Below are 13,908 nucleotides of genomic sequence, written 5' to 3'. Positions count from 1 at the left end.
ACCAGAGCATCAGCAAGAGGGTGTGAGCATTGCCTTACTGAAGGACAGGAGGTGGTAGAGAAGGTTTTTTAAATTATTTGTTTCTTTAAGGGCTTTTGGCTAAATTCATGCTGGTGTGGGGTAAGGAGAGGTACAGAAAGCATCCCAGGTGGTTCTCAAGGAGGTGGCTGGACCTGTGTCCAAATGACAAGTAAAGCAGTTGTGGAAAACTCTAAAATTTGGGACAAGTAGTCAGAACTTGAAGCAGAGGAGCCAAGAGGCACCTTTTTGAAGGTCCACAGGGAAAAATTAATGTGGTGACCACACCACGGGTTCCAGGTGACCTGAAGGCAGTGGAGGTGTCAAGAGGTTTTTTTATTACTTTATGTATTGACAAATACAGAATTCAGCTGGTGCAACAGGGTCCTCAGTGCTGGACATGAAATGCTGTTGTTGTTCAGAGAGATGCTGTTTGGGAATACTGAATTTGTTCTAGCTGGTTCCTAGGAACAGTTTTTTTTAGGACTAGAGTAGCTGATGGTACATTGTCAATATTTAAACCTCATAATTTGAAACTGTTGATCTTTCCACACTAGTAATCCCTGATGAAACCAGTCAAATCCATCCTATGGGTTTTCTGCCAGCAGGTTTCTCTTTATTTTCTGTTGTCTCAGGTGGGACTCTACAGTGATTGAAAACATTGGGTTGCAGAGTAGGCGAACACAAATATGAACAAAGTCTCTGTCATTGACATTTAACAAGTTTTATTTTGAGATTGGCCTTTTGCAAGACCTAAAACAACACATTCTTGTGAGGGCTGGTGTGGAAAATGTGTTCGCAGTTGCTACGTTTTTATGAATCAGGAGCATCTGCTCTAAAATTAAAGAGTAATAAAAAGAAAAACACCCAAGCAGTTCTTGACAGCTGACCAAGAGATCATTTCTGAGTAGGTGTGAGGCTTAAAAAAAGGTACATGCAGAATCCTTGCTACTTTTACTCTTGCTTTCATGATTAATACTCTTAGCATCTCTGGTGTCTTGTGCAAGGGAGTCCTGTGTTTTGGGGTAAAATCCTGAGACCCAGTTTGAATATAAATTACCAGAAAGTTTTGTGTTAATTTTCTTAGCAAGGAAGGTGAATTCCCTTCAGTAAAATCCAGGAGGTGACATTTTCCTTGCCCTTGCAGTGTAATAGATCAGACAAGATGACCATAGGCTGAGCATCTTTGAAGTCTAAGGAGCCAGAAGTCCCTTGCCAGGACTTTTGGGCAGAAAAAGGTAAAAATAAAGGGCAGGAAGAAATGCTATTTAACTGTTTCTTCGAAAGTCTTTTGAGCAAAGTAAAGGTTTAAGACCGGACTCCACCATGGTATGGGTGATGGTGGGTCATGAAACCTCAATGTCCTGGAGCAGCTGATGTGTTCACTAAGGCACCTCTTAGAGGCAAACAAAAAAGGAAATTCAGATTGTTTTTTCTGAGAGAAATGGGGTGGAACTAGCCCCATTAATATGCCTTCCAATTCTCTGAGTTAAAATGTCTTGTGGAATTTAGTTCTGGATAGTCCTTAGAAGAAATCTTAGCAGGTTTTGTTTTTTGGCAAATGCTGCCAGTCAGTGAAGCTGCTTCTGAATGTAAAGCACTAAAAAGGGATGTAAGCATGTGTAGGACTAAGCCCAAGCTGTGCTGGTTAAGTGAACCAAAGAGTGCCAAGCCCTGAAATGTCATTTTCCCTAAAAAGTGCTGGAATCAGATGGCAGATGTTTCCTGGATTCAGGTTTGCTTTTTTTATGCTTTTTTGGAAAACAGTTCCAACTTATACCAAGCACCACAACATAGAAAGCAGAACTGATTGCCCTGGGTGATGGGGAGTTTTGGTTGATGAGGGATCTCTGAATTGGGTCTGAATTTTTTTTTTTTTTTGTATCCATGTAGTTGGTTTTTTTGGATGATAAGCATCAGATGACATGTTTCAGGATGATAAGCAGCTGTGAGTGTTCTTCAAGTTATTCATCTGAAACTCATCCTGGTTTCAGCTCCCTTTCAGGGCATGCAGGTGGGAGAAGTGAGGGCATTGCACGTGGTTGATGTTGCTTCAGTTCTGTTGTAAAGGGAATGCTGATTGGAAATCAACATTGGGAATGTTGATTCAGTCCTCTTCGTGGCCCTGATTCAGCTGAGAGCTCTAGAAGATGCCTGATCTTAAATATGCAGTGGTCTGAAAGTAGTTGGTGATGGTTGGGTCCTTAGTGTGGGTAGAAGTGCTTTACTACAGGAGGAGTTAATTGTGGAAATTGCCTGTTTTCTCCTAGAGAAGGTGACAGCCACCTAGTAGGTGACACAACAGCTGGAAAGGAGAAGGATTGGTACACAGGGACCTTGCTCTCCCTGGTCTGGCACTTTACACTGAGATTCATGTCCATGGAAATAAGATGTAAAATACCAGGACTATGTAAAATCCCCTCCTGTCAGCTTGGAATGTTACTTGCTTGGAATGAGCATCAGTAATGTGAATGCAGAGTAGGGTAAAGGCACCTGCTTGCCTTGCCTGGATATTTGGGGCAGATGAGGGGTTGTTTGGGGTCAGCACCTGATGTTGGCATCCGAATCTGAGAAGCTTCCTCAGCCAGCTGGCCTGGACACTGAGGACAGGATTGTGCTGCTGGGAGGAGGTTGTAGTGAGAGGGGGTTGGTCCCTTCTTGAAAGTGATATAATGAGGAAATGGCCTCAAATTGTGCCATAAGGAAGTCTGGATTGAATATTAGGAGCAATGGCTTCCCAGAGAGGGTTGTAAGACCCTAGCACAAGCTGCCCAGAGAGTGGTGGAGTCCCCATCCCTGGAGGGATTTAAAAACTGTGTAGTTGTGGTGCTGAGGGACATGGTTTAATGATAGACTTGGCAGTGCTGGGTAAACAGTTGGACTTAATGATCTTTAAGGTCTTTTCTGGCCTAATCAGTTCTATGGTTCCATGTGCTCTGTGTGATGCTGAAGGTGGGGATTTCCAGGGTGAACAGGGATGATGGCAAAGGGTACACGTGTGGTAGCTATACCTTGGTTATAAAGCATCCAGGTGACTTGGAAGAAGGGAAATGTAATGAAAAAGTACTTTTTGTTTTAGAGCTTTGACTGAGTCCTTATGACATTTGTGGCAAGTTTTTGCTTTAAGTCCACCTGTAGGTCCCTAGCTTATATTTCCCCATAGGCAGCTAAGAGTGAAATATGGACCTGTCTTGTGTGCCTGCCTGTTGTCTGGGGTTTTTTTTTTTTTATTATTTTTGGTTTGTTTTTTTTTTTTGTCCTAGTACTGCACAGCTTTTTGCTGCAAATGAGTTAGTTTCTCTAATTAGGTTTATTTTAATTTCTGTTATCTTCTCTTACTACTTAATATCTCTGGGTGTATTCTGGACTCTGGGTTGTGCCAGGTAGGGAGGATGAGAAAATTGCCTTGTGAAACAGGTTTGTGTCTGTTGGCATAAAAAGTGTGAGACGTTTGGCACCAGTGCAAGAAGAGAGGAGAGCAAGGACCTGCTGAGTTGTGAAGGGCTGACACCACCTCATATGATCCTCATGTGAGGAAGTTGATGCTATTAAGTCTGGAAAAGGTTCCAGGGAGAACTTCGGGTACTTCCAGTACCTAAAGGAGTGGGAAAGCTGGAGGGGGACTTTTTACTAGGGCATGGAGTGATAGGACATGGGGTGATAGTTTTAAGATGGAAAAAGGGAGATTTAGGTAAGACATCAGGAAAAAATTCTTCACTATGTGGGTGGTGAGACATTGGCCCAGGTTTCCTAAGGAAAATCCCTCATCCCTGGAAGTGTTGAAGGCCAGGTTGGATGGGGCTTGGAGCATCCTGGTCTAGTGTGAAGTGTCCCTGCCCATGCAGGGAGGTTGGAACTGGGTGACTTTCCAACCCAAACCATTCTGTTTCTTCACTATCTATCTTCAGAGCCGTTTTGTTCCTGTCCTCTCCTGTTTCAAGATGGATAATCCAGATCTCCTCTCTTCTGATTTCCCATTTTGCATGCTTTACTTCCAGACTTAGTAATTTATTTTCTGTGCTGCTGCAGAAGTGATACTGGTGCTTGACTTCTAGAGCAGAAAGATCTCCTATTGAGTGTCTGGGGCAGGAGAGCAGGAAGGGACTTCCATGGCCATCTCTTACCCCGGGGAAGGATAAACTGCACCAAATTATATTTCAGGATTAATAAGCATCTTAACCTCTCCAAAAAACATTTCTGTGCGCTCTTCACATATTCTTCCCACTTCTTCACCAGTTTTATTATTAGTGATTTCTTCTCATGCCCAACTCAAATGTTCCCTCCTGTAGTTCAAACCCAAACTTTCCTCTTGGTTCCAACAAGAACATAGAAAACAGGTTATACTCTTCCCCCATTCATGTTTTTTTATATATTTGGACATTGTGAACATCCCTAGTTCTCCAGATTTGATGGGATTTGTTTCTTCCACCCTAGGGTACATCTGAGCCAACACGGCACTGTTCAAAGCAGTAATTTGCCCCTCATAAAATCCTGTGAGGTGTTTAATATGGAAGAGAAAATGTTGCTTGATGTAAGTGAAAACATTTGGTGAGGAAAGCTCTCAAACAACAATAATAATAATACTAAAAGGACAGGAATTAGGAAGAAGTGATCCTTAAAAGGTTTCCAACTGGTACTTTGTCTGAGAAGAGAGACAGGCTCTTTCTCTGGGAGGTGAAAGCTGTTCCTTGATGTGTTCAATAGCCCTCACAAATGAGCCTCCATTTGCATTGTGCAGATGCTCAGAGGGTGTAAATATTGTGGCATGCTGCCACCAGCAGTCCTGCCTGAAGTGTGGTTTTATTTAGGGACTTTTGCCCAGAGGAGGCACAGTGTTGCCCCCACACATTCTCATCCTAAATCACAGAGAATCACAATTGTCATGGATGGAAAACACCTCTAAGATCTCTGCATCCAGCCATCAACATCTTCCCCAATAAAATAACTAAAGTACATTTATCAGTGTCTGTATCACCATGCCCACTAGAGCATCTCCTGAAGTGCCTCATCTACACGGTTTTTAAATACCTCCAGGGATGGTGACTCCACCACCTGCCCAGGCAGCCCATTCCAGAGCATGACTACTCTCTTGGTAAAGAAATTGTCCCTAATATCTAGTCTAAACCTCCCCTGGTGCAAATTCAGGCCATATCCTCTAGTCCAATCGTTATTTACTTAAGAGTCCAGCACCCACCCCCCCCCTCCAACCTCCTTTCAGGTATTTGTAGAGAGCAATAAGGTTTCCTCTCAGCCTCTTCCAAACTAAACATTCCGAATTCCCTCAGCCTCTCCTCATAGGGCTTGTTTTCCAGACCCTTCCCCAACTTGGTTGCTCTTCTCTGAACTTGCTCCAGCAGCTCAATGTTCTTGTAGCCAGGGGCTCAGAACTGAACACAGCACTAAAGGCAGGAGGATGATTTCCAGCATTGCCCGTGAACTGGATTTTGGGGAGCTGGAGACTGGATTTACCATTGCCTGCCTGCTCTTGGAGGGGGTCTCTGAGCATTGCAAAAGGTCACCTGCATTGCTGGAAGCAAGGGATGGAGATCCAGACTTCTAGACCCAGAAGGGGTTCACTGTTGACTTGATGTGAGCTGTTAAAATCAGAGCGTGGTGGGGTTTGTGCCTACTGGAAAGACTTCATCTCAGTGATTACTGGGGATGGGGTCCAAAGGGGCATGGGTATCAGCAGGCAAGGGAGGCAACCAGAAAGGCTGCAATGAGCTGAGTTTTGGGTAAGAAGTCTAAAGGAGAAAGGAGGTGCCATAGAGAAAAGTGCTGGAGGGTGGGCAGGATATCAACATTTTGGTTTTTGTCCTGACTCCTGGTTGATGCCCTGGTCTCAGGTTATGTCCCTGTGGGTGAGAAGATAGCTTGTTGGGTCACCTGAGAATGGAGGGCATGATTCAGGATCACTCTCTGGGAGCCAGTTCTCACATATCCTACATCTAATCCTTCAGGGCTGAGTCCTCCTTCACCCTGCTCCACACTCAGGGTCACAGAGCATCTGAGCATCATGCTTCTTCAGTTTGCTTGCTGGCAAGTTTGGATGGCTAAAATCTTAGCAAGTGCTGTTCAAAACCAGGCACCCCCTGAGGGTGTTTTGTCTGATCCAGATTTGGGGTGATGTGGGTGATCTGAACTTCAGAAATCATCCCTTGGAGGTGCTTTCATTTAGGTGCAAATGATCGACTAGGTGAGGTAGGCTTGGTGGGCATAATTTCTTGTGCTGTTTTCTGGGGATTTGCTTTGATGGAAAACCCCAAGGTGAAGTCAACACTGGAGTCAGGACCTGGTCTGGTATTATCTGTGTCATTCTTAAGCTTCTGCTCCATCTGCTCAGGCTTGGATGCTCCCATATGAGGTGTGGGGGCATTTCCAGAGAAGTGGAGTCACCATTGCTGAAAGTGTTAGAAGACATCTGGACGTGGTATTTGGAGACATGGTGGTGGTGGTGGTGTTGGGTTAAGGTTTGGACTTGATGATCCTAGATGTCTTTTCCAGCCCTAATGATTCTAAGATTTCTGTCAATCCCAATTAACCAAGCATGTGTTGGAGGGAGAACACAAGTTTTTCAGGACTAACTTAAGGGAGAGCCATGGAGTTTGTGTGTGTGGGTAGGGGACCTCACCTTGCAGGGGATTCCTGCAAAGGAAGGAAATCCAAGGTGGAATCATCAGAAGATGAGAAATGTGAGATGGTGCAAGGAAGCCAGCTCTGACACACAAAGAGACAATGTTGATAGAGATGAGAAGGCAGTGAGTCTGAGATCATGGCATGACAGCCGTGGGAAGGAGGAAATAAAAGAGATTTTTTTTTATTTAAATGTTGCCTGGCTTTTTCTGCCTGTGAATTAGGAGTCAGGATTTGAATTAAATACCAGGGGAAATGGGGGTTGCATGGGGAAAAAAAAATCAGATCCATGTGAACCACCACTGTGCAGAAACAATGAACAAGAGATCTGGAACCAGGGAATGTCCCCCCCCCCTCCCCCTCCTGCCCTGCTCTTTCAGATGCATTTCTTAATATTTTTCTTGGTGTTTCTGCCCAGTGTACCTCTTTTCCTGTTGGTTCCCATCCTCTGGGTTACAGGCTGGGTCTTGTAGTCCTTAATTTGGTTCCCAATGGACACGTCTTCAGACTGCCAGGGGAGGGGGGGTACAGGGGTGGGTGCTGCTTGTTCAGTCTTGATGGTTGCACGGCAGTCAGTGTGCTGCTGGTACCAGTATGGCTGGGGACTCTGTTTGAAGTGTTAATTAGCAGCAATTAATAAGAAGTGAAAAATTAATACCCTCTGTCAGCTTTCCGTGCTGGTTAGTTAGATCAACACTGGGGCTCAGAGCTATCTTGAAGCTTCTGTTTGCATAAGAGTTTTGTGATGTTTTCACACAATATTGGCAAAATACTTGAATTCTCTCCTACCATAGTTATACCCAAAATCAGGAGGTGAGCCATGGCCTCTGACAAAGTCAGTTTTCTCAGGATGTAGATCTCTCCACGTGACATTTTGAAAACAATTTATCTTCAGTTAAATTACATTAAAATACAGATCAAACCAAACAAAAATCTTTTTGATATTGCTGCCTCTGGCTGAGAGATTCTGCATTGACTCCTCTGAATCCATGTGGACTCAAGTCCAGCTTGTGGCCACCAGGGATGGATCCCAGCCATGTCCTGAACACCTCAGACAGGTTCCTGCTGATTTTTCCTCTCCATTTTCCATTTTTGTTGTGAGATTCTGTGACCCAGGGGAATGAGCATTTCTCATGGGTCTGGTGGCAGATTTTGGGGCTTGACTGCGTATGAAGCAGCAAAAAAAAAAAAAAAAAGCATCATCTGATTGGATGTCTTCAGCTTTCTGTCAGTTCATAACTTTGTCTTCTCAGCATCACAGGACCATCACAAGATTTATCTACCCTATGAAGCAGCTTATCTTTTTTCTTGGTATTTATATTGTTACCCCTGAGTTCTGTTTGAGCTGATTGATTTGTTGTGTTTCAGTGGATGTCTCTGTTTCTCTCCAGTCTTTTTTTTTTTTTTTTTTCAGTAGACCAATATTGCCTTTGATCCTGGTCCTAGACAAAAATGAAAAGAGCTGAATCCATTCAAGGTTTAGCTGTTGCTGATACTTCGCTTCCTCTCACATTGGCCAAGTTTGTTGTAAAATCCTGATACTTCACCGATTTGTTGTTAATTTAGGGAAGTATTCTACACCAAAAGAGAAGTGTTTTTGGACTTTCAGTGGACTGATTAGTTCTGGTTTCAGAGTTAATTGAAACTTAATACACACTGGGGATGAGTGATGTGTATGTTCTGAGGTTTGCTGCACTCGGAATACTCATAGCATTTAATGCACTTAATTCATTAGCAAGTCTCATGTCAACAAGGAATAAAGACAAAGTGCTGTAGTGGCCATCACAGTGGGGGAGTGATCATTATTATTTATGGACTGCTCAAAGTATATGAAGCACTTTGCAGAGAAACCTGCAGCCTTGCTCTGAATTGGTTTACAGTCTCCTTTTAAAAAAATACGTATTTTTTTTCCTTTCATTAAATGTGTTTCTTTGGAGGGAGGGGAATACAGATTGCTGATAGGGGTCTAACTGTGCAACCAGCCTTCAGTTGAGACAGTTTCTATCACCTGCCTTCGTAATTTGCTTTCACCAGTGATGCTTTGTGAAACAGCCCTGCCTTTAGCATGGTTCATTTGCAGTCACCATGGTGCTATTGTGATTGCTCCAACTTGGGTCAGTTCATGACTATGACACTCTTGACATGCTCCTCGTCTTTTTTTTTCACTTCTTCCTGTAACTGCTCACACTTGTCACCATGAGGGTAGTGGAAAAATGGAGCAGGTTGCCCAGGGAGGTGGTTGAAGCCTCATCCCTGGAGATATTCAAGGTAAGGCTTGAGGAGGCTCTGAGCATCCTGATCTAGTTGAGGGTGTCCCTGCTTACTGCAGGGTGGTTGGACTGGGTGACCTTTAGAGGTCCCTTCCAACCCAGATTCTTCTGTGATGCTATGTCCATTTCATAGGTTTCATTTGAACAGCCTTAAAAACTGGGAATGAAAAATCTATTGCACAACACTCAACTTTTTTTTCTCCTGTGCCCAGCTGGTCTTCCTGAGTATTTCTCCTGAATAGTAAAAGCTGAAAAAAATCTCGTATTTTTTTACAGTCTTATTACCTCCTTCTTTGCCTGGTCTCTGGCAGTAAACTATTTTCCTACTTGTAGTCATGCTTCTTGTAGAACATTTGGCTTCAGTGCTGCCAGTGTTGTCCTCTCCATCGTATAGTCTTGGAGGCATCCACTAATAAGCAGGATGAGTCCTCCCACAGTGTGTATTCTTGACTCACATTTTCCCTACTACCTTTAGTGTATCTTATATGAGCAGCTGCTTCCCTGTGTGCCTATAACCTGAACCCTTGGTTTTTCTTTTTCAGTCCTCCTCTGACACCTTGTAAGTCATCACCATCTCAGAGTTTTACTGAAAAACTCACTTTGGAGTTTTTTTTAACCTTCTCCTAAAGGTCTGTCTCTGGGTAGTGCTTGCCCAGTGGCTGACTCTAGCTGGAAATATAGATCTCAAATAGTCTGGTGTCTGGTTCAAGATCTAGTCAGACTGTATTCCCTTTCTTCTATCATTTTTCATCTCTGCATGTTTTTATTCCACTTTGTATTTACTGTGGTCATTCTTTCTAGGAGGATCTCCTATGCCAACATAACCCAGTCTATATCTGATATAAAATATCTAATATTTCCCCCCCCTTCATGGTACTTACTGGTGCAGTTCCCTTAGGTCAGTCTTCAGTCAAAAGACAGCTGCAGCCAGCACTGTTTCATTAGGGTATCTAAAATTTTCATTCTGGACTTTATTTTCTTGAGTTATTCCTGTCTCTCCCAAGTACTTTCCCCTCAGTGTTTCCTGTTTCATTATCACAAATCTCTCCCTTCAGAAATCTGAATATTTGTGAAATGAGGTGGTAGCCATTGAAAAGTTGGAATTCAAGGGCTGGGATTACTGAAGGATGGCTGAGTTGACCTTTCCTGCCTTTTTGGGTTTTTTTTGGTATGGGTCATGCCACCTTACAGGCTGGCTCTTTCCTCTCCGATGGTGGTACAGTGAGCTGGACTTATTTTGAGATCTGAATCCTGTGGATGCTATTTTTTATGGAATCCCACCATTGATTAGGATGGAAAAGATCTTTAAGATCATCAGGTCCAACCATTAGCCTAGCACCCTGCCAAGTCAACCTCTAAACCATGTCCCTAAGCACCACACCTACACATCTTCGAAATATCTCCAGGGGTGGCGACTTGGCTGCTTCCCTGGGCAGCCTCTGCCAGTGTCTGACAAAATTACCTCATTATCCTCTTTTTTTTTGTTATTATTGTCATTGATGTTACAGTATTATTCCCATGGGCTCCTTCATTGCCATTCCTCATCCAACTCCAGCTTCGCCTTGTTGGAGAGAGCAGGGTTGAGGAGTTGCAGTCAGCATGGGACAACGTGAAAACCATGAGGAAAGGCTGATTGAACAGAGCACTAATTTACTTACGTATTTATTTGTTTTTCTTTTACCTAGGTCCTCTAGGTGCTCCCTGCTGCAGGATGAAATAGGAAAGCAAGGCTTCTGCCTCTGAACCATGGAGACAAGGGCATCTTTCATCGCCAGCATGCAAGAGACCCAGCACCTCTCCCCAGAGAAGGGTCAGAGCCCAGCCAATGGCAATGGGGAGCAATTTGATTCAGGTGAGCTCTCCTTTACCTCCGTGGGCTGTCTGCACTGGTACAGCCCTCCACCTGGTCACCAGTAACGGTGGGGACAGTGGTGTTGCCAGGGGAACACTGGGAATGGTTGCACAGCTTGAAGGCCTTTTTTTGAGTCTTGGATTGGGCCATGTCCAGTGGTTGATGGGTTGGGAAATTTTAGCTTTTCTTCTTCTGGATCTCTTCTACAGGATGTAGGAGCTATTAAGAATTTAGCCCAAAAGAGTTAGAAAGCCTTTTCCAGGGCATCATCTTGTGTTCTTCCAATTTCCCCACCTATTTTTTTTATTTTGTTGAAGTTTTGTTGTCAAAGAGAGGAAATGAAGATTCAGAAATTACAGCATTTCACCTTTGTTTTGCTCTTCATCCCCTTTTCTGCACAATTTTTGGAGTGCTTCGGGTGAGAGGGCTTCACAAACATTAAACCAGCCAGTGGAGAGCTGGGTGCATGTTGCCTTTCTGCTCATCAGGATGATTGGATGCTCAGTAATGTTCTGGGTTGGGCACCTGAAGCTCAGTATTTACTGTGTGAAATTTGGGCATTGTCATGGTATGTACAGAAAAATAAGTGGTAGCTTCTGGTGATTTTTACTGGAATTAGCTGCTTCCCATCTTTTGTCCTAATGGGAGGAGACTGTATGTTATGGTGAGCTTGCAAATCATGGCTAGACCCAATCTGCTTTCATTCTGATACCAAAATGGGAGAAACCCTCTTTATGTCTTCTCTTGTACCATCTCTACTGCTGATCACACCCTGGGCTGAGTCAATTAACTCACCGACCCAACAGAAAGATAATATTAAAAAGTGAATAATTTTCTGCCAATTTTGTGAGTTGTACTGGCTGGAAGAAGAGAGAGGTTCAGAGCATGTACTGGTAGGAATGGGATCTCTCCCAGTGGTACTGAATTGGTAATTTAGCTTATCTATAACTTGTAGCTTCATCCTTGCTATTGGGGCATGCAATGGGATAGGCATGGGGTAGCTCAACTGATGAACTTGTGGAGGACACCACTGAGCTATCAGTCACCTAATCATACAAAAATTACCATTTTTGCATTGTGGTACTTGTGGTGATGCTCATAGGCTTGAATGCTTTTCCAGAACTTGCTTGAATTTCTGTAAGAGTTATTGTTAACAAAAGGTTTCTGAAATGTAAGTGGTAGATGAAAGTCTGAACTTGCACAGGGCCTCCTAAGGGGCTGCTTGAAGGTTAATTCTATGGAAATAGATGGCCTCACCAGTGACAACTCAATGATTAGGGAAGAGTGGCTGAAAAGCTGCTGAGTGGAAAAGGACCTGGGGATGCTGGTTGACGGGGGGCTAAATGAGCAGCCAGCAGTTTCTCCCCACTGAAGACAGCAAACCCCTGCTGGAGCAGAGGGGAACATCTCAATCCTTGTTGTTTATGTGATGTGGACCCTTCTCTGGAGGTGGGATTCATGTCCTCAAATTCAGACATTTCCAGAGGGGACACCTGCAGCTTCATGTAGTCACCACTGGATCCATGTAGGTCCATGGGAGAGAGCTAGGAGCCTCTAGGATGAGGTCAGTTGGCCAACCATAGGCATTGGTGTTGGAATGAGAAAAACTGGCCTGTGGTGCCTTCATTTCTTTGGGGTACGTATTTTGGTGACAATCCCAAGGCCATGCCAGGGGTTTGTGGTTGATAGAGTCCCATCTGCCCACAGCTGTCAGCACACTTGGGGGCTGAACTTCTAAAGCATTTCTCTTCTCTATTCATTCAGAAGTCATGAATGGATCTGTGTGTTATAAATAAGACAGCTCAGCAACCCACCACAGATCCATTCTTCTTCAGTGAAGCCTGGGAAAAATCTGTGTTGCTGAAGCCACAAGTTTTGGGCCTTTTATCCCCTTTATTTCCCCAAGCCAAACATCCTGGGAGGCTGTTAACAGCTGGAACAGTTGCATTTTTACAGTGTCAATGCACGAGCACTTTAAAGCCATTGAGAGGCTCACAGATAATGATAAATGAGGCTCACAGATAAACTTGTTGGTTTTATTTGCCATCCTAGGCTTGTTTACACATCACTGTGTTGCAGGCTTAGCCAGCCTTGACTCTTTCATTAAGAAAGAGTCTCCAATAATGGGAGAGGGAGCTGAATAAGTAAAAAAGGCCTAATGCCAAATTTGTCATCTCGCAGGGATGCTCTGTGAAATGCTGGCATCTGGGGCTTTGCAGCTCTCCAGCATAGCCAGGACTTTGTTCTTGGAGTGTGTGACTTCAGAAGCAACAAGGAGATCAGCTTTGATAAACATTACTTAAGTGGGCTCAGTCTCTGTTGTCATATATCATGAGAATCATAAGAAGGGCATCATTGAGAGACTTTGCATTTCTCTGTCTGTGATTTAATCAGGGGATCTCCTGGTAACTGGGACACATCAGCAAGAGGTCCTCTTCTTAGCAGCAAGGGTTTTTCTGGTGGATGAGATTTGTGTAGAGTCCTGTTAAGGGCATGAATAGGGTTGGGTCCCTTGGGCTGATCTCATTCCTGGACCGTGCTGTCTCTGCTCTGGATGCCCTCTTGCCAGATTCCTAGGAGGGAACAAAGCCTGTAATAAACCATTTTGGAAACTTACAGTCCCTTCAGAATCCTTTATGATAAAGCTAAGCAAAATAAAGCACTGATAGTGTGATAAATGAGTACTGTGATATTATTTTTACAGACCTTGTAAAAGTAATTTCCTGATAAAGTCTGGGGATAAAACACAGTTAGAGTAGTCAGGCTTGTGATGTGTCAGAGAAATGGAACAAGGAGAGAAGGCTTCAGCTTCTATGCTGCCACCCCCTGGGGTCTTAAAGCCTCTCTGGGTTTAGAAAGGAGTAATTTTGGTGAGACACTGGCCCAGGTTGCCCAGAGAACCTGTGGCTGCCCCTTATCTGTGGAAGGCCAGATTGGATGGGGCTTGGAGCATGCTCCATCTGTGGGACACCTAGTGGGAAGTTTACGTGCCCATGGAAATAGATGATTTTTAAGGTCCCTCCCAACCCAAACTATTCTGTGAATCTCTGGTTCTATGATCTGGGTGATCTGCTTTTAAACAGGAGCTGTTGGGAGTTTTGCTGGACTGCATGGTGGTGGGACCTGGTGGTGGGA

General features: G+C 44.0%; 1 protein-coding gene across 1 annotated transcript in view; it reads left to right on the top strand.

Moving 5' to 3' along the window:
* The first annotated feature begins 10,606 nt into the window (after window positions 1–10,606).
* The window catches only part of SFMBT2 (Scm like with four mbt domains 2), a 104,182-nt gene continuing 100,880 nt past the window's right edge, over window positions 10,607–13,908 (top strand). The window contains exon 1 of the mRNA XM_030456681.1: window positions 10,607–10,773. Within this exon, the coding sequence (XP_030312541.1) occupies window positions 10,668–10,773 (106 nt within the window). The 5' untranslated portion in view covers window positions 10,607–10,667. The remainder of the gene's footprint in view (window positions 10,774–13,908) is intronic.

Source organism: Calypte anna, chromosome 1, assembly GCF_003957555.1.
Source record: "Calypte anna isolate BGI_N300 chromosome 1, bCalAnn1_v1.p, whole genome shotgun sequence".
Taxonomy (NCBI): Eukaryota; Metazoa; Chordata; class Aves; order Apodiformes; family Trochilidae; genus Calypte; species Calypte anna.
This window is presented reverse-complemented; position numbering and strand designations above follow the sequence as displayed.